Source organism: Delphinus delphis, chromosome 11, assembly GCF_949987515.2.
Source record: "Delphinus delphis chromosome 11, mDelDel1.2, whole genome shotgun sequence".
NCBI lineage: Eukaryota > Metazoa > Chordata > Mammalia > Artiodactyla > Delphinidae > Delphinus > Delphinus delphis.
In genome coordinates, this window is record NC_082693.1 from 3,518,867 (window position 1) to 3,539,835 (window position 20,969).

General features: G+C 55.7%; 1 protein-coding gene across 1 annotated transcript in view; it reads left to right on the forward strand.

Annotated features, from left to right (window-relative positions):
* Nucleotides 1-20,904, forward strand: part of SLC6A13 (solute carrier family 6 member 13) — a 33,041-nt gene extending 12,137 nt beyond the window's left edge. The window contains exons 3-15 of the mRNA XM_060024103.1: nt 102-236; nt 3,350-3,490; nt 6,974-7,058; nt 7,673-7,805; nt 8,645-8,779; nt 14,708-14,811; nt 15,628-15,752; nt 17,295-17,407; nt 17,638-17,775; nt 18,459-18,561; nt 19,041-19,141; nt 20,196-20,366; nt 20,670-20,904. Of these exons, the coding sequence (XP_059880086.1) occupies nt 102-236; nt 3,350-3,490; nt 6,974-7,058; nt 7,673-7,805; nt 8,645-8,779; nt 14,708-14,811; nt 15,628-15,752; nt 17,295-17,407; nt 17,638-17,775; nt 18,459-18,561; nt 19,041-19,141; nt 20,196-20,366; nt 20,670-20,777 (1,592 nt within the window). The 3' untranslated portion in view covers nt 20,778-20,904. The remainder of the gene's footprint in view (nt 1-101; nt 237-3,349; nt 3,491-6,973; nt 7,059-7,672; nt 7,806-8,644; nt 8,780-14,707; nt 14,812-15,627; nt 15,753-17,294; nt 17,408-17,637; nt 17,776-18,458; nt 18,562-19,040; nt 19,142-20,195; nt 20,367-20,669) is intronic.
* The last annotated feature ends 65 nt before the right edge of the window (nt 20,905-20,969 follow it).

A 20,969-nucleotide genomic window follows, 5' to 3' on the forward strand; every position in this document is an offset into this window, starting at 1 on the left:
CGGGATTCTGACTGGAAGCATGGGGTGGTAACGGGGGGAGATGACCGTGGACCACAAGGAGGCTAGTGCCACGTAATGGACAGCCTGTTTCCCACCCGCAGGTGCCTTTTTCATCCCCTACCTCATCTTCCTCTTTACCTGTGGCATTCCTGTCTTTCTCCTGGAGACAGCACTAGGCCAGTACACCAGCCAGGGGGGCATCACAGCCTGGAGGAAGATCTGCCCCATCTTTGAGGGTGAGTAGCTCTGCGCCCGGCTCCACAGTCTCTGCACTAGTGGTTATAAACCTTGTTTGGAATAACTGGGTGGTGTATCAGCAGTGCTGATACAGATAAGACTCTGTGTCTTTATGTTAAACCTTCCACTGTGGGCCCAAGACTGAATTACTGCCAGGGAATTCCCTAAAAAGAGAATTTGAATGAGAAAAAAATAATAATTCTACCATCTTTGGAATTCTCTGGCGGTCCACTGGTTAGGACTCTGTGCTTTCGCTGTCAGGGGCCCAGGTTCAATCCCTGGTGGAGGAACTAAGATCCCACAAGCTGCGTGGCGTGGCCAAATAAATAAATAAATAGATAAAATGTTTACATAGCACAGGGAGATCAGCTCGGTGCTTTGTGACCACCTAGAGGGGTGGGGTAGGGAGGGTGGGAGGGAGACACAAGAGGGTGGAGATATGGGGATATATGTATACGTATAGCTGATTCAACTTGTTATAAAGCAGAAACTAACATACCATTGTCAAGCAATTATACTTCAATAAAGATGTTAAAAATTTTTTTTTAATTCTACCATCTTGACACAATAGCTATTTAAAACTTAGGATGTTTTATTTCAATATTTCTCTCTATATAGGATTTTCTTTAAGATTCCATTTTGAAACAATTATATGTTCACAGAAAGTTGCAAAAGTAGCCCAGAGAGGTCACGTGTACATTTCACCCAGTGACATTTTCATTTTCCTCAATGGCAAAAATCTTATATAGAACAATATCAAAACCTGGGAATGGACATTGGTACAATCTGCAGACCTTACTCAGATCGCACCCGTTTCCATGCACTTGCTTGTGTGTGTGTGTGTGTGTGTGTGTGTGTGTGTGTATGTGTGTGCGTATAATTCTGTGTAATTCTATCACTTGTGTTGATTCGTGCAAACACCACCGCTGTTCCATGACCACGGAGATCTCCATCCTGCTGCCCCTTCATAGTCACACTAACCCTTCCCCTCCCCACCCCTATAACCTCTGACAGCCACTAACTTGCTCTCTATCTCTATAATTTTGTCATTTGGGGAATGTTACATAAATGGAATCATACAGTGTGTGACCTTTTGAGACTGGCTTTTTCTCTCGTCATGATGCCCTTGAGATCCACCCAGCTTGCTCTTGTATCAGTAGTTCATTCCTTTTCATTACTGAGCAGTATTCCATGGTGTCGATGGTTGTCCTATGGTTTATTTAACCATTCACCCACTGAAGAACATTTGGGTTGTTTCCAGTTTGGAGAGATTTACTTCATTATTTCTTTCTCTATATATAAAGTTTACATATCTATTAATATGAAATATACACAGTTTCTGTCGTTTTTGTGTTTTTTTTGGCCACGCTGTGTGGCAAGTGGGATCTTAGTTCCCCGACCAGGGATTGAACCCTTCCCAGCACTGGGAGCGCAGAGTCTTAATCACTGGACAGCCAGGGAAGTCCCTCTGTTTTTTGTTTTTTGTTTTGTGGCGGTACGCGGGCCTCTCACCGCTGTGGCCTCTCCCGCTGCGGAGCACAGGCTCCGGACGCGCAGGCCCAGCGGCCATGGCTCACGGGCCCAGCCGCTCCGCGGCACGTGGGATCCTCCTGGACCCGGGGCACGAACCCGTGTCCCCTGCATCGGCAGGCAGACTCTCAACCACTGCGCCACCAGGGAAGTCCAGTCCCTCTGTTTTTTAGTTAGTGTTATTTTCCATTTTTTACACGACAATCATGTGATTGCATAAACTTCCATCAAGGGGATATATCATAATTTGCTTAACAATTCTCTGTTCTGGGCTTTCTGCTTATTTTCAATCACTGATAAATGGATATTCTGCTGTCATGTATCTTCGTAGAGGTAGCCTTTACCCCCCTTTTTTGGAGTTATTTCCTTGGGATAAATTCTCAGGATTAGGATCACTGGATCAAATGGACAACCAAGTTGATGTCCCTTGACCATGCTTATTAAGTTGTTCTATGGAAGTGTTATGCTGACGTACACATCACCGGACTTGAGTAAGCGTCTTTCCTCCGTATCTTTAACAGCTCTGAGTTATATCCCTGGCTCCCAAACTTGTCTGCACACTGGAATCACCCCAGGACCTTCCAAACATCCTGAGGCCTGTACCCCACCCCCAGAGATTGTTATTAAATTGGTCTGGGGTCTGGTCTGGGCTTTGGAATTTTTAAAATATTCCCAGGTAATTAATTCTACTACTATGTGGACAAGTTTGGAAATCACTGAGTTATATCGTTTGTAAACATGTTCACTAGTGTTGCAGGTGCAGAATGGTAGCTCATCATTTTTCATTTTGCACACCTACGATTATTAGGGAGGATGAGTGTGTTGTGAGGATGTTCATTGCCTGTGTGTGTGTGCTCCTCTGTGAACTGTCTCTTCCTGCTTTTAACGCGTGTTGTTTTTTTTAATTTTATTTTTTGGTTGCATTGGGTCTCCGTTGCTGCGTGCGGGCTTTCTCTAGTTGCAGCGAGTGGGGACTACTCCTCGTTGCGGTGCACGGGCTTCTCATTGCAGTGGCTTCTCTTGTTGTGGAGCACGGGCTCTAGGTGCGTGGGCTTCGGTAGTTGTGGTTCGCGGGCTCAGTTGTAGTTTGTGGGCTCTAGAGCGCAGGCTCAGTAGTTGTGGCGCATGGGCTTAGTTGCTCCACAGCATGTGGGATCTTCCCGGACCAGGGCTCACACCCGTGTCCCCTGCGTTGGCAGGCGGATTCTTAACCACTGTGCCACCAGGGAAGTCCCTTAACGCGTGTTTTTACATTTCAGAAATATATCAGACGAATTCCAGGGAACATTAGCTATTGGAATCTCGGAGTTAGCCTTGTACATTTGTAAGATAGCTTAGAATCAGTGAACTTGCAGCATACAGATGAGAGTGTACAGGCAGCAGGGCAGGGCAGCAGGAGACAGGAGGAAGCCCGGCCTGGCCTGGGGGTGCTGCACGACGGGAGGGGGCAGCGATCCAGGAGCCCAGACCCCGTACCCCGTGTCTCAGGACACTCACAGGGGAGCACAGACCCTCTCCTGAGCAGGGGTGGGCGGAGCCAGAAACCTGCCCCGTGTCCCCAGCCCCGTGTGCCTCCGCCCAGGTATCGGCTATGCCTCCCAGACCATTGTCATCCTCCTCAACATCTACTACATCATCGTCCTGGCCTGGGCCCTCTTCTACCTCTTCAGCAGCTTCACCATCGACCTGCCCTGGGGGAGCTGCCGCCACGACTGGAACACAGGTGAGGTCACCTCCACCTGCTCTGCTGCGGTGACCAGGAGAGGGATTGTCCCCATATCCTGGTCCCCAGGCCCCATCCTTCACCTGGGACATGCTAGAAATCTGCCAAGGAGGTGACAGAGGTCTAATGTCAAAGATAAGAGCGAGAGTCCACCAGCATCACAGGAAAAATATCACAGACTTTTTCAAAAAATTCATGTGTTGAATCAACGTTATTATGAAGATAGAACTGACTTCTTTTTGTGCAGTTTAGCCCTTTATGGGTTTTGATTTGAAACGTGGTTAGTTTGATATATGGATATATTGTTTTCTCATTTATTTATTCTTCATGTCTTCTTTCTGATACTATTTTAGGCCTTTCCAACTCCCAAGTCATGTGGATTTAACCAGGGATAAGCTGTTTTGTATGGCATCAGTATAATTTACCATAGCAAGTAATTTTCTCCCATGATTTTCTTTTAAGACAAGAGCCTCTATGGCGATAGAACTACTAAGTCTAATGAATTGAAAGAAAATGTTCAATTAAAAATACAAATTAAAAATTTCTAGGGTAGTGCTTTCCAAAAGAACTATCTGTGGTGAGGAAATGTGCTTTGTACTCTGATGCGGTAGCCACTGGCCACATGCGCTATCGAGTACTTGAAACATGGCTAGTGCGTGTGAGGACCTGAATTTTAAAGTTTTTATTTAATTTAAATTAATTTAATGTAAATAGCCACACGTGGCCGGTCACTGCCCTGTTGGCCCGCGCAGGTGGACACTGTCCTGCTCCCAATGTCCAAACACCTCTCGTGCCTGTCAGTGAGGTCCTACCTGTGCCGTGATGAACCTTTTCTTATTCAGATAAGTTACTCAGTTCTGAGCTAGAGTGTGAATCTTTTATTCACTTGCCAGGGAAGTGGTTTTGCACGTTTATCCTGGCGTTCAAGGCCCCCTCGCCCTCATATTTGATGCTGTCTCTCCAGGCTTTCATTCCCTTGTCACCACTTTGTCCCACTACTTGTCAAGTGAAAAGTCAAATCTTGGAGGTACCGCCCCGGACACCCCAAGATCTGCTAGGTTCTTCTCAAGTGTGTCTGCTAGCGCCTACACTGGCCCCGGCCCTTGACTGTGGCACTCACCCCGCTTTTCCTCTGTTTGTTGCAAGATCTTGAGGGCAAAATGGTGTCTTCATCTCTACACCTTTTGCACTTAGCATCATGAGCTCTCAAAAAATATTCATGGAATGAATCAAGTTTTTAAAATCTGTTTTATTCTATTATTTTCTTTATTATGTGTTTTTTCTTCCTTCCCCCTTCTTTCCTTCCTGCCTTCCTTCCTTCTTCCCTCCCTCCCTCGTCTCTCTCTCTCTCTCTCTCTGCACTAAAATCCGCCCTGCCAGCTTCTCACATGGGGATTTTATCCAGGTCTCAGTGCAGTTCCTCTTGTAGAAAGTTTCTGCCTTTCTGGTGCCCAGGGGCTTGGCCTCAGGCCATCATCAAGCCTGTGTGCTTCTGGCTGACTTGGCAGGGGGAGCATCTCTGAGGCAAACTCAATACCCAGGGCTTTGGCTCCATGACATTTTGGGCATTTCTCCTGGTGAGTCTGGAGTCCTCAGAGCCTAGCGTCTTGAGTAGCACAGGATATCCCATCCTGTCCAGAAGGAACAGCCCTTTTGGGTGTGCTGAGGCTTCAAGGAAAGTGACTTGGTTTGGAGGAGAGAGGGCTCCGCTAATATCCCGTGGTTCGGCAGGTGTGTGTGGAGCCCTGGCTCTACCCCAGGCTCTGTTCCAAGTACCGGGGACATGCAAGGTGCAGAAACAGAGCTCCTACCCTCGTGGCTTTCATTCTAGCGGCAGAAGACAGACCAGAAACAAAATCAGTGCATCCCATGTGGCATGCTAGAGGCACTGCTGTGCAGAAAACTAAACGGGGAGGAGAGACTGGGAATCTTAGGGGTGGGGTGTGATTTTAAATAGGGTCATCGGGGAAGGCATCTCTAAGAAGGTGACGCTGGGTCATGCTCTGAAGGAGGAGGGCGTGTGGAGGCAGACACTAGGTAGGAGAAGCAGCAGTGCAGAAGTGGGGTGGCATCCAGGGGGCAGCAGGGCAGGTGTGGCCGGAGCAGGTGAGTGGGGGCGGGGCAGTAGGAGAGGGGTGGATGGAATGGGGCCTTGGAGGCGATGATGAGGTTTGGGCTTCTTTCTCTGAGTGTGATGGGAAACCCTTTGGAGGTTTCTGAACTGGGACATGACAGAGCCATGACATGACTGAAGTTTGAGCAAAGCCTCCCTGGCTGCTCTCTGGAGATTTGACTCTGGAGGCAAGAGCAGAAACTGGGCCCATCAGGGAGCCGGGAGCCGTGGTGACCTGCATTAGACTGGTGCTCATACCTGTAACGGGAAGGGTCAGATCCCAGATTTTCTGGAGGTGGAACATACACAATTTGCTGAGCTGGATCCCAGCCTTCACGTCATCACAGACAAGCGATGCCGGGCCATTTCTAAGAAGATCAGCTTTCGTGTGTGCACAGTGGGGAAACGCTCTCTGTCTTTATTGATATTTCCCAGGATTACTGTCCTAATAAAACATAAAGAAGAGTATGAACACTTTGTGAAAAGTCCACAGTCGTAGACGGGTAATTAAAAGCCACTATTTATGGAGTGCCGGGCAGTCTCCGCTTATCAGTCCTACACTGGGATCTTCTCATGTACATTTATTTATTTAAATTTATTTATTTATTTATTTTTGGCTACGTTGGGTTGTCGTTTCGGTGCTCGGGCTTCTCATTGCGGTGGCTTCTCTTGTTGCAGAGCACAGGCTCTAGGTGCATGGGCTCAGTAGTTGTGGCTCGCGGGCTCTAGAGCACAGGCTCATTAGTTGTGGCGCACGGGCTTCGTTGCTCCACGGCATGTGGGATCTTCCCAGACCGGGGATCGCACCCACGTCCCCTGCATTGGCAGGCGGATTCCCAATCACTGCGCCACCAGGGAAGTCCCCTCGTGTACATTCAGAGACCACGGAAGTGAGGCTTAAAAGCCACACAGCGAATAGCCGGAGGGGGGCAGGGATTCAAGCCGGAGCCTTCTGATCTGTACCTGTGCTCTTAGCCCTCAGCTACATCACTCCCCCAGAAGGCATCCTTATTGTTCCTCAAAGGCCACTCTCTGCAGGACAGTGGCCCAGAAATGTTCGTATGTTTGAAGCTGATGGCGTGCAAAGCATCTTTCCTGAGGCCGCCTGATGGTGCTTTAATGAGAATGTGCTACACCCATCCACCCCCGCCCCGGCTCCACCCCGGAGAAGTGGGAGAGGGTGCAGTGGCTTTGCTGAGGTCATTACGTGTTTCGTTTTGTGTTTTATTATGAGGCTGTTTTGTTTAGGCACCTTCAGCCCAGATACCGTGCTTCCCAGTCTCCTGAAATTTCGCCCCACTCTCTGCTCATGTTACATACTGGCCAGTGATGTTTCTCTCGCTCCCCGCCCCGCCCTGGACCCCCGGCAGAGCACTGCGTGGAGTTCCAGAGGGCCAGCAGCTCCGTGAACGTGAGCTCTGAGAACGCCACCTCTCCCGTCATCGAGTTCTGGGAGTAAGTGAGGCCCCTGCGCCATCGCAGTGTGGGCGGCGTGTCCCATAGACGGGCGCGGGGCTGGGGACCCCACGGGCTGCAGGGGACGAGTTTCTGCCTCCTCCTTTGGTGGCGCCGTCACCCGAGTGGCTTTTTCCCACCGTGCCTGCATTTGTGGTTAGGGCAGGACTCTTCCCGAGGCTCTCCTCGCGCTGGGCCTGCGTCGCTCCCCGCCCCCACCCCCCCACCCCCACCCCTCCCACCCCCGCCCGCCATGTGGGTCCGCCCTCCCCTGCGGCTGCATGTGTGTTGCTTCTACTGCCCCGCCCCGAAATATTGGCGTTCACCGAAGACATGGTTCCTCACATCAAAGCATCCTAACCCTCCGGTTGAGAAAATACGTGTTCGCACCCCCTTCTCCGGGTTAAACTGGTCCTCAGCCTGCCAGAGCAAACCCGCCTGGGAACAGTTTGTCTTTGCCTCCTCTCTGTCTACTCCCATCTCTGGGCTAAGCAGAGCCTCATGGATCAGGGTAAAGGAGCCGACAAGCCTTCGGACCAGAGCCGGAGGCCCGGCTCCGCTGCCCAAGCTGAGGCCGGCGGCACAGGTGCAGTCGCTCACCCTTCTCTCCCCAGGAGGCGGGTCCTGAAGATCTCGGACGGCATCCAGCACCTGGGGGCCCTGCGCTGGGAGCTGGCCCTGTGCCTCCTGCTTGCCTGGGTCATCTGCTACTTCTGCATCTGGAAGGGGGTCAAGTCCACGGGCAAGGTCTGTGTTCGAGGGCCCCAGGCCCCTCCCTTCCCTGGGCCACCCTGCTCCCCCGGGGGCTCAGCCACCCAGGGGTTTCCCAAGTTGTACCTAGTCGGGGATGGGAGGGAATGACCCCACGAGGAGTTCACATGTCTCTCTTGCTTGATTCTGTGCCTTTCCTGGATTCAGTGGTATGTCCTTCTGGTATTTGGGGAACTGGAATAGGGGAGAGAGAGAGAGGACAGAGAGAGAGAGGCAGGAGGGACACGTGGGGAGGAATCTGATCTTGGAATGCACCATGCGTGTGGGCACACCGCAAACTGAACACCGTTCACGGCTCCCCGTTTCATACAGCTGTTCTCTGGGAAAGCAATTCCGTCATGACTATTAATCTCAACATGACTGTCATCCACCCCGAGACCCTGGGGAGACTCGTTTCCCTGGAGTGCATGAGGGCATCCCGAGTTCTCCTGGACTCCTGCCCTGGCGGCCTCTGACCAGGCTTCCCTCCTAAGCTGGCTGCCCGGTTGTGCTAAGCTTGTGAGCTCTGTGGGGACAGGGGTCATGTGTGACAGAGCTTCTTGTCCCTGACGACCCTTGCCACTGTTCTAAGCTTCTTGCTGGGAGCGTGCCTAAGTTCGCTCAGTCACTCAGCAAATATTTGCTGGGTGTGTGTCAGGGAGACAGAGGGAGGGGGGATGGCTGAAGGCTGAGTGCTGAGCAGCTGCGGGGGGAGCGGGAGGGCGCAGAAGGGGTGACCTCTGCCGTGGGCTTGGCGGCTCCTCCGCCTGCCCCCTCCCCGTCCCCCCGCTGCTGGCTGCCCCAGTTCCTTACCTTCTCCTCTGCCCCTTGGCCAGGTGGTGTACTTCACAGCCACCTTCCCTTACCTCATGCTGGTGGTCCTGTTGATTCGAGGGGTGACGCTGCCTGGGGCCGCCCAAGGAATTCAGTTTTACCTGTACCCAAACCTCACGCGTCTGTGGGACCCCCAGGTAAGACGCACAGACGGGGCCGTCCCTGTGCTCAGCTGGGCATCTCTGCTCCTGGACAACCCCAGGCATCCACGCTGAGGGGGGTGTCTCCACGCATCTCCCCCTCCTGGGTTCACAGCTGCCGGGGAACCCAGGGGCCCTGAGGCCCTCGTGGCGTTTTGTAGTGTTTCTGGGGGGCTGTAAATGCGTCCTAACAGCCTTTCCCCCAGGCTCTCCCCTTCCACTACCTCCCATCCCCTCTGGGTGTCTCCTTTCATTTCGAGCAGCCTCTCTCTCTCCTGACCCTCCACTGGCCCCTCTGGCCCGCCCTCTGCCCACAACGCCCGCTCCTGGCCACGGCCCCCAGCGCCTCCCAGGGCCAGCTGGCTGGTGGTGCTGAGTTTCCTGTGTGCTGTCCAGAGGCCCCCGGCCCTTCCTTCAGGGTCCACCCTCCGGGAGGGGGCTGTCTGCTGACAAGGGTCTGGACGGCAGGGCCTGTACTGAGAAGCCTCTGCCGGGGTCTCGTCTTCTCTTTGGCAGCCGTTCTGAAGGCCAGCAAAGCCAGGAGGGGGCCGGGGGTAGAGAGGCCGCGGGTGAGCACCGCCCAGAGCCCCGCCCGGCCCGGCTGTGGCCTGAGCCCGCTTCCCTGACAGAGGTCACCTCCCGGGGCCTCCTCCTGGGCTGGAAGGGCTGTGCCCCTGAAAGGGACGCCCAGCTCAGAGCAAACCAGAAATCGAACGGCTTTTCGTACGTTTCTATAGTAAGGCAGCGGCACTGTCACTGCTGAGAGGTGAGAGGGGGCAACAGAGGAGGCAACAGCCCCCCAGCTCCCTCCGAGGCGGGGACCGTTCCCATGAAGGCAGTGGCTCCCCTTGTGCAGAATTTGGGGTGGCTCTTCTCAAGCCTCCCAGCACCCCCGGATGAATTACGAGCTCTTCCATCCTGAGTCCTGCGGCTGCCAGGGCTCCCTGAAGCAGCAGACCACTCGAGCCCGGAAGCCTCCCCAGCCTCGGCCCGGGCTCTTTCCCCACGACATCCGGTGGGATAGGAGCTCACCCTCCCGTCCCCGTTTCTGAGACAGATAGAGACACAGGGGCAGCCACCTCGTCTCCCCGTGGACCCAAGGGCTGCAGTCGGGCCTCGGAGCCAAACTGTAGAACCCCAGCTGCTGAAGCTAGAAAACCCCAACGTCATCTCTGCAAACTTCTCGCTGCGCAGATGAGCAAACAGGGCCCAAGGTCACGTGGAAGGAACGGCAGGCCGGGACCCAGAGTGCCGTGGTGGAAGGCAGGCAGCAAGCAGGAGGTTGCGGGGCAGCAGAGCTGGGCGAGGCCTCGGAGGCCGGGGGTGGGTTCGGCTTGGATCCCTCACGCCGGAGGGAGCCGCTGCGGTTCTGGGGCAGCGGTATGAACCGGTGGCTGAGCCGCAAGCCGCCTTCTCCTGGAGATCAGGCTGGGAGACAGGCAGGTAGAATGAAAGAAGAAAGGGAGAGAGGGTCCAGCGTCTCTGGAGCTGACCTATGGCTTCTGTGATCGACGCTCTGTTTGTCCTGACCAGCTTTTTAGCTAACAACTGCTGAGCGCCCGCTATGGCCCTGGCATCGTTAAGAGGGTCACATGCATTATTTCAGCTAATCCTCACCGCTGACCAATGAGGCATCCCATCTTATAGACAGGGAATTAAGGCCTAGAGAGCTTAAAGAACTTCCCATCCGCGCACCTGCACCTGGAATCCAGGTCTGCATGGTGACAAGTCCCACAGGTTTTACGGTCTCTTGAAGGCAACATCCTGTCTGCTCATCTTTGTTTCTCTCGCAGCTCATTCATTCAGCAAAGATTTATTGAGCGTCCATTTTGTGCCAGGTATGTTCTAGGTGTAACGTTTGCTACGTAATAGCTGCCGGCAAATATGAAGAAGGTGGACCAGAGCGCCTTCAACTCTGAGAGTTAAAAGGCCGTAATTCTGTGTCTGGGTTACTGCAGGGAATAAGACCTCTTTCAGGCTTCTCTCCAGGACACCATCCTTCCAACCTGGGCAGCTGCAGGCTGTGCAGGCAGCGATGCCTTCAGAATCCTCTGAGTCCAGGGAGGGAGACGTTCCAAGAGCCAGGCTTGGTCCTGAGCTTCCGAGCAGACTTCCTAACGGCTGGTCCTGGCCTCCTGCTGAAGCCCACCTTTCTGTCAGTGAGCAGAGCAGCCTCTGCAGGGCGGGATGCCCCCCACCAGAGCCCTAATGTGAAGTAGCTGGCGCTCCCCAGGAAGTGTGCCAATGCCAACCTGCATTTGCCTGGCACTTGAGAAAGCTGCAAAATTCCTGCAGCACAAAGACCAGAGTGCCTTTCTCGGCCAAGCTCTCCGTCTGGAGCGGAAGCCAGGCGGAGACACTGCTGAGTTTATCTCGTTGGCCAGGCTGCTGTGCGCTGGGGGATTGCTGCCTCACTCGGCGCCCCCAGCACCGTCTCTTTCCCACTGCGGAGTGGCCCCGGGAGACTCCGCTGGTGCAGCGTGTGCTGGGTCCTGGCGCTTTTTCTTTCCCTCACCCTGACCCTTTGTTCCACTGCACTTTGGTAGATCGATAAGGACAGGGGCTGGGGACAAGGTGTCCAGAGAGTCCTTGTTGAACACCTGAAACCTCTACCTTAAGCTCTCTAAGGAAGGGTTTATTTAGGGAAGGAGGTTGGAGCCATTGATGAGAACGAGTCTTTTCATTTTGATGTCGTGCATGGAAACCTATGGGACCTTATTATTACTGGAAGGTGAGTTGCTTCTTTAAAATAACAGCAACGACAAATAGGCCAATAGCTGACACGTGTATTATGTGCTTACTGTCTGCCAGGCCCTTCCCTAAGAGCACAAGGCAGTTTAGTCCTCACACTAATCCCACGAGGTAGGTGTAGCCTCATTTTACAGATGAAGAAGTTGGAGCTTAGAAAAGTTAAGAAATTTGCCCCAAACTACGAAACAAGCATGGAGGGGGAGCTTGGGTTTCATCCCAAGTCGTCTTTTGGGGGTCTTCTGCCTTAATCACCATGATATACATTTCCCAAAGAATATGAATGATTAGTTTTAAGAGTTGATTTTTATTATTCTAGAATTAATTCTGAAGTGGGATAGGGAACTAATATTTCTTTATGTGTTAGGCATTTTACATACATTATTTTTATCTGTTATTTTACCCATTCTATTTCTTAATATACCCATTTGTTATTTTACTTGTTATTATACCCATTTTCCTGATGAGAAAAGTGAGGTTCAGAGAGGTTAAGTGATTTGCCTAAGATCACACAGCTAGTTATTAACAGAGTTAGGAACTGAACTCAGTTCAGTTTGACTCCAAAGCCCAGGCTTACATACGATTGCCTTCCTGAAAATAGAAAATGTAATAGTCCTTGGGGTTGGACTCAGGTTGAAAACATCTTTCCTGGACCTTCTAGAAATCCTCTCTTCCTCTGTCGCCCCTCCAAGACCTCTCTTTAGCCCACACTCCCTGAAGCGCTTTTCGCTTGTACTGTTGGGCAGTCTTCTGCGCCAGCCAGACACACCCTGGAGCTTTGTTCCGGAAACCAGGGCTCGCGGACGGGGCACGTGGCAGGTCGCCTGTGGGGGGTAGAGAATGGCTTGCCCTGCTGTCCTCCGGCCCTTCCCGCGGCCCCGCGGCTCTCCCGCCCCAGCAGGCTGGCCAGGAGCAGCTGCGCGGAGCCGGCTCGCTAGCCTCCAGCCAGTCTGAGCCCCGCACTCTGAGCTCTCAGGCCTCCTGCTGCCTTTTCCTCCGTTCTCCTCAACCTCTCCTCCCAACTCGGTCTTAGTCTCTCCCCCTCTGGGCGAGGTGACCTGCCAAGTCACAGTTTTTCTTGTTTCTGCTTCCCAAGCCCAAGTCTGCAACACTTCCTAACCGTGGGATCTGCACGTGCGCAGCCACGGAACATCTCCGAGGAAACAGAGTTTCCTGCGTGGACGGCGGGTCAGGCTGTAGCCTGGGCCCCGCCAGGCACGGGGAGTAGGCCTCGGGGGCCCGAGGCTGGGCAGGTCCAGGGCCGCGTCCTGGATAACCGGCCTGGAGACACCTCCCCGGCCCTCCATCTCAGCCTGGTGGGATCCTTCCTGTACAACCTTAGAACCTCTTGCCACAGCAACCTGCACTTGGGGCTGCGATAATGAACAAAAAGGAACAGTGACCTTCAGACCAGAGGCCACTGGGTCTTCCTGGGAGGACTCTCCTCGCAGAGTCTGGGGCAGATTTAGAAGAGGAAAGGATTTGAGACATTGCAAAGGAACAACCAGGCTCCCCGAGGCACGTCCTCGGTCCGGGGCGTCCTCGGAGTTTTGTGGCCTGTCCTCAGCTTCTCTCCTTTCATTCCTGCCTTTTCTTTCTCCAGCTTCCGAGACCCCCTCTTCTTTCCCCATGATCATTTTTCCTGAGGTTTAAAGAAGCTCCCCTTGGTGTTTTCGACTTTGCCTATTTCCTTGCTGGCCCTGGCTCCTCCTTTGGGGTCTTCCTCTGTGCTTCCTGCCCCGGACACCCTGTCCCTGGTGGCAGCTCCTGCCTCCCTCATAGCCTGGGGATGGGGGTCCCCATGGGCAGGAGGGGCAGAAGGTTACAGACAGTCTCCCCCTGTCCTCACCCTCTTTCCCGCTCTGTCCCCATCCCTGCAGAAGTGGAGGGAGAGCAGGAGGAACGAGTGCCCGGGTGGATGCCAGTTCTCAGGGGCTGGAAGGCAGGGATCCCCACATCTGACTGGTCATTAGGGTCGCCCAGGAAGCTTTGAAACAATACAGGTTTCCGGGTTCTCCTCTAGGCCTAGTTCAGGGTCTCACCCGGGGATGCTGGCTGAGGAGTCTGCGTTCTGATGCTGTCGGCTGTCACGGGTTCCCTCAGACGCACCGCAATGCCGAGGAGAGTGGGCATTTGGGGGGGTGAGTGGTGAGAGAGGAGGGAGGTTAGGGGTGGTCACGACGGTTAGGGGTGTGGGGAGGGAACAGGTAGGGGCCGAGGAGCTGTACACAGAAGCAGCTGAGGCTTTGGTGCCCGTGGGCCCTGTGAGCCCGATTTTAGTGGAAGAGCGGGGGCCTGTTTGGGGGCTCACGAGGAGGGCAGACATGAGACAAGAAACGCGGACCCAGAAGTGTTAGGACACCAGCCTGGCGATGTCCGCGGCCACGGTTTGGTGCTCAGGTCCCCTGAAGGCAGGAGGTGCCCGGGGAGGGTCTGTGGCCGCAGGACCCCACCTCCTGTGGGTCTGCAGCGCCGCAAGTGCCGTTCTCCTTGATCTTCTTTCCCTTTGGGATGTTATTCTAGCTGTTAAATCTAAATCATAACATGCACGGGCGGGGCCAGCCAGCTGAGATAATAACAAGCACAGCCATACCCTATGTTTAGCTGGAGAGCTATCTTCCCCCCAGGGAGTACAAAGCTCTTCACAGATGACTTCTGTCCATCCTCTCGACGCCTCGTGACCTGGGGCTCGCTCTTCCTGTTTTGCAGAGGATGTTGAGGCGCAAGGGGCAAAGCTACGTGCCCGTGAAGGCGCTGACGCAAAGGACCCGCATCCCCGCAAAGCCTGTCGCTGGGATCCTTCCAATCTCGGCACGCTGCCGGGGGACCTGGGGTGGGGGACGTGGAGGTAGAGCCCTGGGCTTTGTTTCCATTATAGAAAAGACGGGCCAGGCCCCACTCGGTTCTAGAGCACCAGCTCGTCGGCCTCCATCGTGGGTCCTTCAGTCTTTCTCCAATGCCTGATGCCCGTGCCATCCTGGGGGTGCCCGAGAAACTCCATCTAGGGGCCCGGGAAGTCGAGCGCATCGGAATAGCATGGCCGCGGGGCTGCCTGCGCGGGCTGAGGGCAGGGGTCTGCCATCCTGTGCCTGGCTTGGCTGTAGGCCTGTGTGGTCCGTGGAGCCCAGACAGCCTGGCTCCCCTGAGGCACAGCTTTCTCGTCTTTTCCCTGCATAGGTGTGGATGGACGCAGGCACCCAGATCTTCTTCTCCTTTGCCATCTGCCTAGGGTGCCTGACGGCCCTGGGCAGCTACAACAAGTACCACAACAACTGCTACAGGTGAGCGGGGGGCAGGGCCTGAGTGCCTATCCCTCCAGGTATGCTAGAGCAGGGGAGATTTGAGGGTGCGCCAGCTCGTGGATTTCCCTACGCCCCACCGCCTTCACGCCATTTTCCAACCCCCAGGGCTGCCAGGTGGTGAGAGGAGCCAGTGGCAGCTCGGGCGAGGGATTGCTTCCCCCAGGACGGGACGGTGATGGGTGGCCGGGAACCCCCAGCAGGGCCCAGCCTGGGGCTAATGTAGAGGGCAGTGGGCACAGGTGTGCAAGCAACCCAGCTCGGGAGTGACGTCATACAGAGCCTGGTCCTGTGTGCTCTGTACCTGCGCCCCAGCAAACACTGAATCCCCTCCCTGTGGTTCCCTCAGGCCCACCTGGCTCACGTCAGAGAATTTAAGCCAGTTTTAGTATTAGCTAAACAAAATCACATCATGCATTTCAAAATTGAATTTAGGTGAGTACAGAGCACCTGTTGCTTGGGTTCTCCGTGCCCCTCTGCTCTCCATTAACGTACCGGCATGCGCGGGGTCACAGGGGTAGTGTCCCAGGAGGCGCAGTGGCAGCGTGATGGGAAAGGGGAGCTGTGTGGCCATGGGTAATGTTTAGATTCTGTTACTTCCTTAGGGTCTCATTCTTGCAGGATGACCGTGGGTTTAGTCCAAGTCTGAGCCCATGGAGTTGGGGGGACAGAACCAGACCCTTGGGTTCCCTCTGCCCCTGCCAGGCCGGCGGCGTCACCTGGGGTTCCTGCGTCCCGGCCTGAGGCGCTGGCTGCCCCTCTGACCCTCCTGTCCCCACCTCCCCGCCCCGCCTGCAGGGACTGCATCGCCCTCTGCTTCCTCAACAGCGGCACCAGCTTCGTGGCCGGGTTTGCCATCTTCTCCATCCTGGGCTTCATGTCCCAGGAGCAGGGGGTGCCCATCTCTGAGGTGGCCGAGTCAGGTGGGTGGTGTTTTGGGGGGTGCGGGGGGCCTAAGGCAGGGGACTCTGTGAGCTTTGTTTGAACCTTCACCAGCCCGCCTGGATCTGCAGGCATTCCTATTGTCACCTACACTGGGGGTGACCTCTCAGTGGCTGCGTCCTGGGGAGACCTGGGATGGACTTAAACAGCAATTCCAGCTTCAAAAGGCGAACGGGTGTGCAGAGAACACTGTCCCCTGCACCCTGGCCTCCAGCTCCTCACCCTGGAAGCAACCAGTGTTACCAGGTTCATGGTTTTACTTCCAGAAATAGTTTAGGCTTTTATGAGAAAAAGAATACACACACATCTGTACGTACACGTTCAAACACGCGTCCGTATTACGGTTTCTGTCTCTTACACCTCGTAACAACCAAGTGATAACGTGCCGTATACATTGTCATGCATCCTGCCGTGTCTCGTTCCCCTTAGCGTGTGTCTCAGAGGTAAGTTAACTCCCGGCACGTGGAGTCTCCTCCTCTAAGTGCCTGCCTTCCCACCACGCGGTGCTGCTCTTGCTTTTAAATAAAATCACAGACGGATCCCCCGTCTGGGTAAGCGGCCAGTGTTTGCCTTGCTCGCCCCCCACGCCTGTGGACCACCCACTTGCACCTGTAACAAGATGATTTTGATCGTGGGGTTCACAAGCTCCCCCCGTCACACAGGGTGCCGAGCAACGGGAAGCTGACGTCGCTGGTTCTTGTTAAGAACGATGGTGTTTCTCTTTTACGAAGCACAGCCCTGTGCCAGGCTCGGTGCCGTGTGTCCGCTGGTGCGTGGGGCGGGTCCCAGCAGCTGGGAGACGAGCGGAGGAGCTGACCACTGTCCCGGGTCCCTCGGTCATACCCTTCCTTTCAAACGAAGCTTCCTATCGAGGACCCGGCGCTGGCATGTGACCTGTTCCTGCCGTTTGAGCCAGCTGAGGGCAGCAGTGTGTTTGAGAGGATGTGTGTCGTGGGTATTCTGAAACTCACGCCAGCTCACTTGCTGTAGGGTGACAGAAAAGGCTCGGGGAGCAGCGGTGGCCAGCGGTGGCCCCAGACCCAGTCTAGTCTTGGAGGTATTTTCTTTGGAACTTTACGGAAACCACACAGCGCTTGCCTTAGGGGGCAGGACGGCTCCAGGTCCGCCGCTCCCTCCTTTTACACTGGCGCAGCTTCACAGGCGTCCGCGGCCTGCCTGGCCCCCAAGCTCTTTGTAAGTTTGAAAGCTCTGGTTTGGGGGCAATAGGTCTGGAGAGTGAGCCCTCAGGATGTGAGGCAGAACTTACAGGAATGCAGGTGACGGACCCCGTCCTCTTCTCTTTGCATATCCCGTAGAATGCTCACAGCCTTCAGGTTCTGTTGCTGCCAGTGAGAAAACAGTGGGCGATGCGCTGGAGACTGGGGACCGGGTCAGGGTTGGGTGGCTTCTCCTGGGTGGGGACGGTGCAGGGGGGTAGCTCTGGGCTTCCGCTGTCCCGTGTCCCACACTGGGAAGCCCACCTTGGGGTGGCACTGGGCCGTGTCCCTCTCTCCCCGCCGCAGGCCCTGGTCTGGCCTTCATCGCCTACCCCCGGGCTGTGGTGATGCTGCCTTTCTCGCCCCTCTGGGCCTGCTGCTTCTTCTTCATGGTCGTCCTCCTGGGACTGGATAGCCAGGTATCGAGAGGTGGCCGCTCAGAGCCCGAGGGACGGTGGTGTGTGTGGGCTGGGGGCTGGGCGAGTGTCAGGCGCGGATGCCCTGCTGGGGAACAAAGGGAGCTTTGGAGGGGGGTCCGCTCCGGGGCTGGCAGGAGGCCGGCAGGGCTGCCCCGGGAGCGAGGCGCCAGCTGGTTGACGGAGCCTCTCGTGAGGGCTCTTGTCCTCCAGTTCTTTGCCCTCTCGTCCAGTTCGTGTGCGTGGAAAGCCTGGTGACGGCGCTGGTGGACATGTACCCCGGTGTATTCCGCAAGAAGAACCGGAGGGAGGTCCTCATCCTGGGGGTGTCTGTCACCTCCTTCCTCGTCGGGCTCGTCATGCTCACAGAGGTGAGGGGCTGGGCGGCTTGCAGGTGGGGCCTGGCGAGGGGGAGAGCTCAGGTGGGTGACTGCCACCTGGCGGGGGGGGCAGGCTGCTGTAGTTACAGGTCACCGCCTTCTGGGCTTCGGGGCCCGGGGGCTCTGGCCTTTTCCCACCCCAGGAGGCACTGACCACCTGGCTCTGGGCGTGGCGGAGGGGTGCTTTGTCTCCACGGAAGCTGAGAGGTATAGACATGTTGGGCTGGGAAAAATCGCCTCTCCAGCAAGATCCCATGAGCTCCCAGGCAGCTGACCCACGTTCCAGGGACAGACTTCAAAGGCAGAAAGGGCGCCCTGGGGTGGGTGACATTCTGAGTGATGTCTCAGGGGAGGAGGGGGATGGAGCTCATCAGCCTGATGACACCCGTGGCGGCCCCTATCCTGACCCTGTGTCCAAAATGCACACTGTCCTGGACTTCTGGGTCCCCCCCTGCGTGTTCTCAGGGGTGAGCTAACAAGGGCTCTCTCATGCATCTTCCTTCCAAAAACAATAATCAAACATTATTATTGTCCCATGTCTGCCGAGTGCTTTACCGCTTACAAACTACACTGTCCCTTAGTCTCTGTCTCCTGTGACCCTCCCCACCTCTGCTCCGTGCCCCGAGGGTGCCTGTTTCCTCTGGCTAAAGTCCTGTCTCTCTCCTCCCGGGCAGGGCGGTATGTACGTGTTTCAGCTCTTTGACTACTACGCAGCCAGTGGCACGTGCCTCCTGTTCGTGGCCATCTTTGAGTCCCTCTGTGTGGCGTGGGCCTACGGTGAGTGACTCTTCCCGTGGTCCTGCGCAGGGCCCTCGGACAAAAGAGTGACCTCACTGCTCACACCCACCTCCTCCTCAGACTTCTCTCCCTCCCAACCTCAAACATCTCAAGAATCCTACCTACATTGCTACCATTGGAAAAGCCCTCCAGAGGCGGCCTTGTCCACCCTCCTGGTGCTGGCTGCTCCCGGGCCACCCAGGTGGGCCCGTGTCCCCTCCTACCCAGAGCTTTTCAGCCTTTAACAGCCTTGATCACCAGAAAGTTCCTGCCTTTGCCTAAGCCAGGTTCTTCCCACTGCTGTTTATGCCTACGAATTCCATCCGGGGAAGGCTCTGCTCCCAGCAGGGACTGGAGAAGACAGCCACGATGTCTTTTACAGACTGTCCTTGCCCTTCCTGGTTGGTGTGGTCCCCATCCTGATGCTTTGGATGCTAAAGGATGTCCTTTCTCCCCCTTCCTTCTCTTCTTCGTGGCAGGTGCCGGGCGCTTCTATGACAACATTGAAGACATGATTGGGTACAGGCCGTGGCCCCTTATCAAATACTGTTGGCTCTTCCTCACACCGGCTGTGTGCACAGTAAGATAACCTCCGGGGGCCTTCCCTGGTGGCGCACTGGTTGAGAGTCCGCCTGCCGATGCAGGGGACGCGGGTTCGTGCCCCGGTCCGGGAAGATCCCACATGCCGCGGAGCGGCTGGGCCCGTGAGCCATGGCCGCTGAGCCTGCGCGTCCGGAGCCTGTGCTCCGCAGCGGGAGAGGCCACAACAGTGAGAGGCCCGCGTACCGCAAAAAAAAGAAAGAAAAAACCAAAAAAACGATGACCTCCGGGAGGAAAGCCAGATGAAGGGAGAGAGATGGTAGAGCAGAAGGGTAGACGGGCCATAGCCCTAGAAGGTACTTACCCGTGGGCATTGAAAATCATTTAGAAGTTTCATTCATCCTCCTGTTGGGTTCTAGAAAATGCCGGCAGGATAGATTCTTCCTTTCCGTTTCACAGAAGGATCAACTGGGGGCCAGAGCTGTCAGACTCAACCCCACAGTGTGAGTCTAATGTGGCAGGTGCATCGGGCTGCTGAGAACAATACCGATAAGCACCGAGATAACAGTAGCAGTTCCAGAGCACTTACTTCCTGCCGGGTGCCAAATGCTTTACGCGTTTAACCCAGTCAATCCTCACAAGAGCCCCACGAAGTAAGAATTACCATTATATCCACTTTTCAGGTGAAACGGAAGCCCCAGAGGTTACGCAGTTCGCCCAAGCTGGAAGGTGGCCGAGAGCTGGGGCTCAAGCCCAGGCAGCTTGGCTCCGGAGTCTGGGCCTGAGCCACTAAGCGCTGCTGCTCTGGCTTTACCTGTGTCAGCAGCACCCCCTGTGTGCGAAGTATGATGAGGCCGGGGCGACCCAGGCATGACCCCTGCCCTCCAGGTGCTCACGGCCAGGCACAGAGCCATGTCCCAGTTGAGGATGCCCAGGGGCACAGGGACCCTGGAGGGACAGGGTGGGTGCCCCGGAAGTACCTCCTGGGGGTGTGGATTTTGAGCAGATGTGGATGGAGTTCGGAGGCAGACTGGCCCAGCTGGTCGGGGGGACCCATGCTCCCCCAGCCGCGTCTCTTCTCCTCTCACCCTCAGGCCACCTTCCTGTCCTCCCTGATCAAGTACACCCCACTGACCTACAACAAGAAGTACCTGTACCCGTGGTGGGGCGATGCCCTGGGCTGGCTCCTGGCTCTCTCCTCCATGATCTGCATTCCCGCCTGGAGCTGCTACAAACTCAGCACCCTCAAGGGCTCTTTCAGAGAGGTAGGGAGCTGGTGGGGAGGAAAGCAGTCAGAGGATGAGCTGGGGTCCCCTTGCTGGCAGGTGGCTGCCTGCCTGGGTAGCAGCTGGCACACAGGAGGGCCAGGGACCCTGGTGTGGGGTCAGAGGGACAGAGGGAGTGCTGAGCAGTCCCAGGAAGAGACAGGATGCCTCCAAGACACCGCTGTGGTTAGGGTGTTGGCACCTGGAGAGCAGGTTTGGCACCTCTGGGGAGGCAGTGATGAGGGACGCTGGCAGACTTGCCCCCTCTCCGGCTCATGACGGACCCCTCCACTCTGCTTGCAGAGAGTTCGCCAGCTCATGTGCCCAGCTGAGGACCTGCCCCAGTGGGCCCGAGCGGAACCCTCTGCCCCGGCCACGCCCAGGACGTCGGAACTGGAGTCTCACTGCTAGGGGGCAGGCCCTGGGACAAGGGGCCAGTGAGCCTGGCTGTGGGGACAGTTGCAGAAGGAAGGCACAGAAGCAGCCCTGCTGTGCTTCTCTGCCCCGCACCACCGGGGGTAGACAAGATAAGAGGGGACATGCTGGAATCCACCTCTGAGCTGGGCATCTCCCACCCCAACTTCCCTGCTCCAGGGGTGGCTG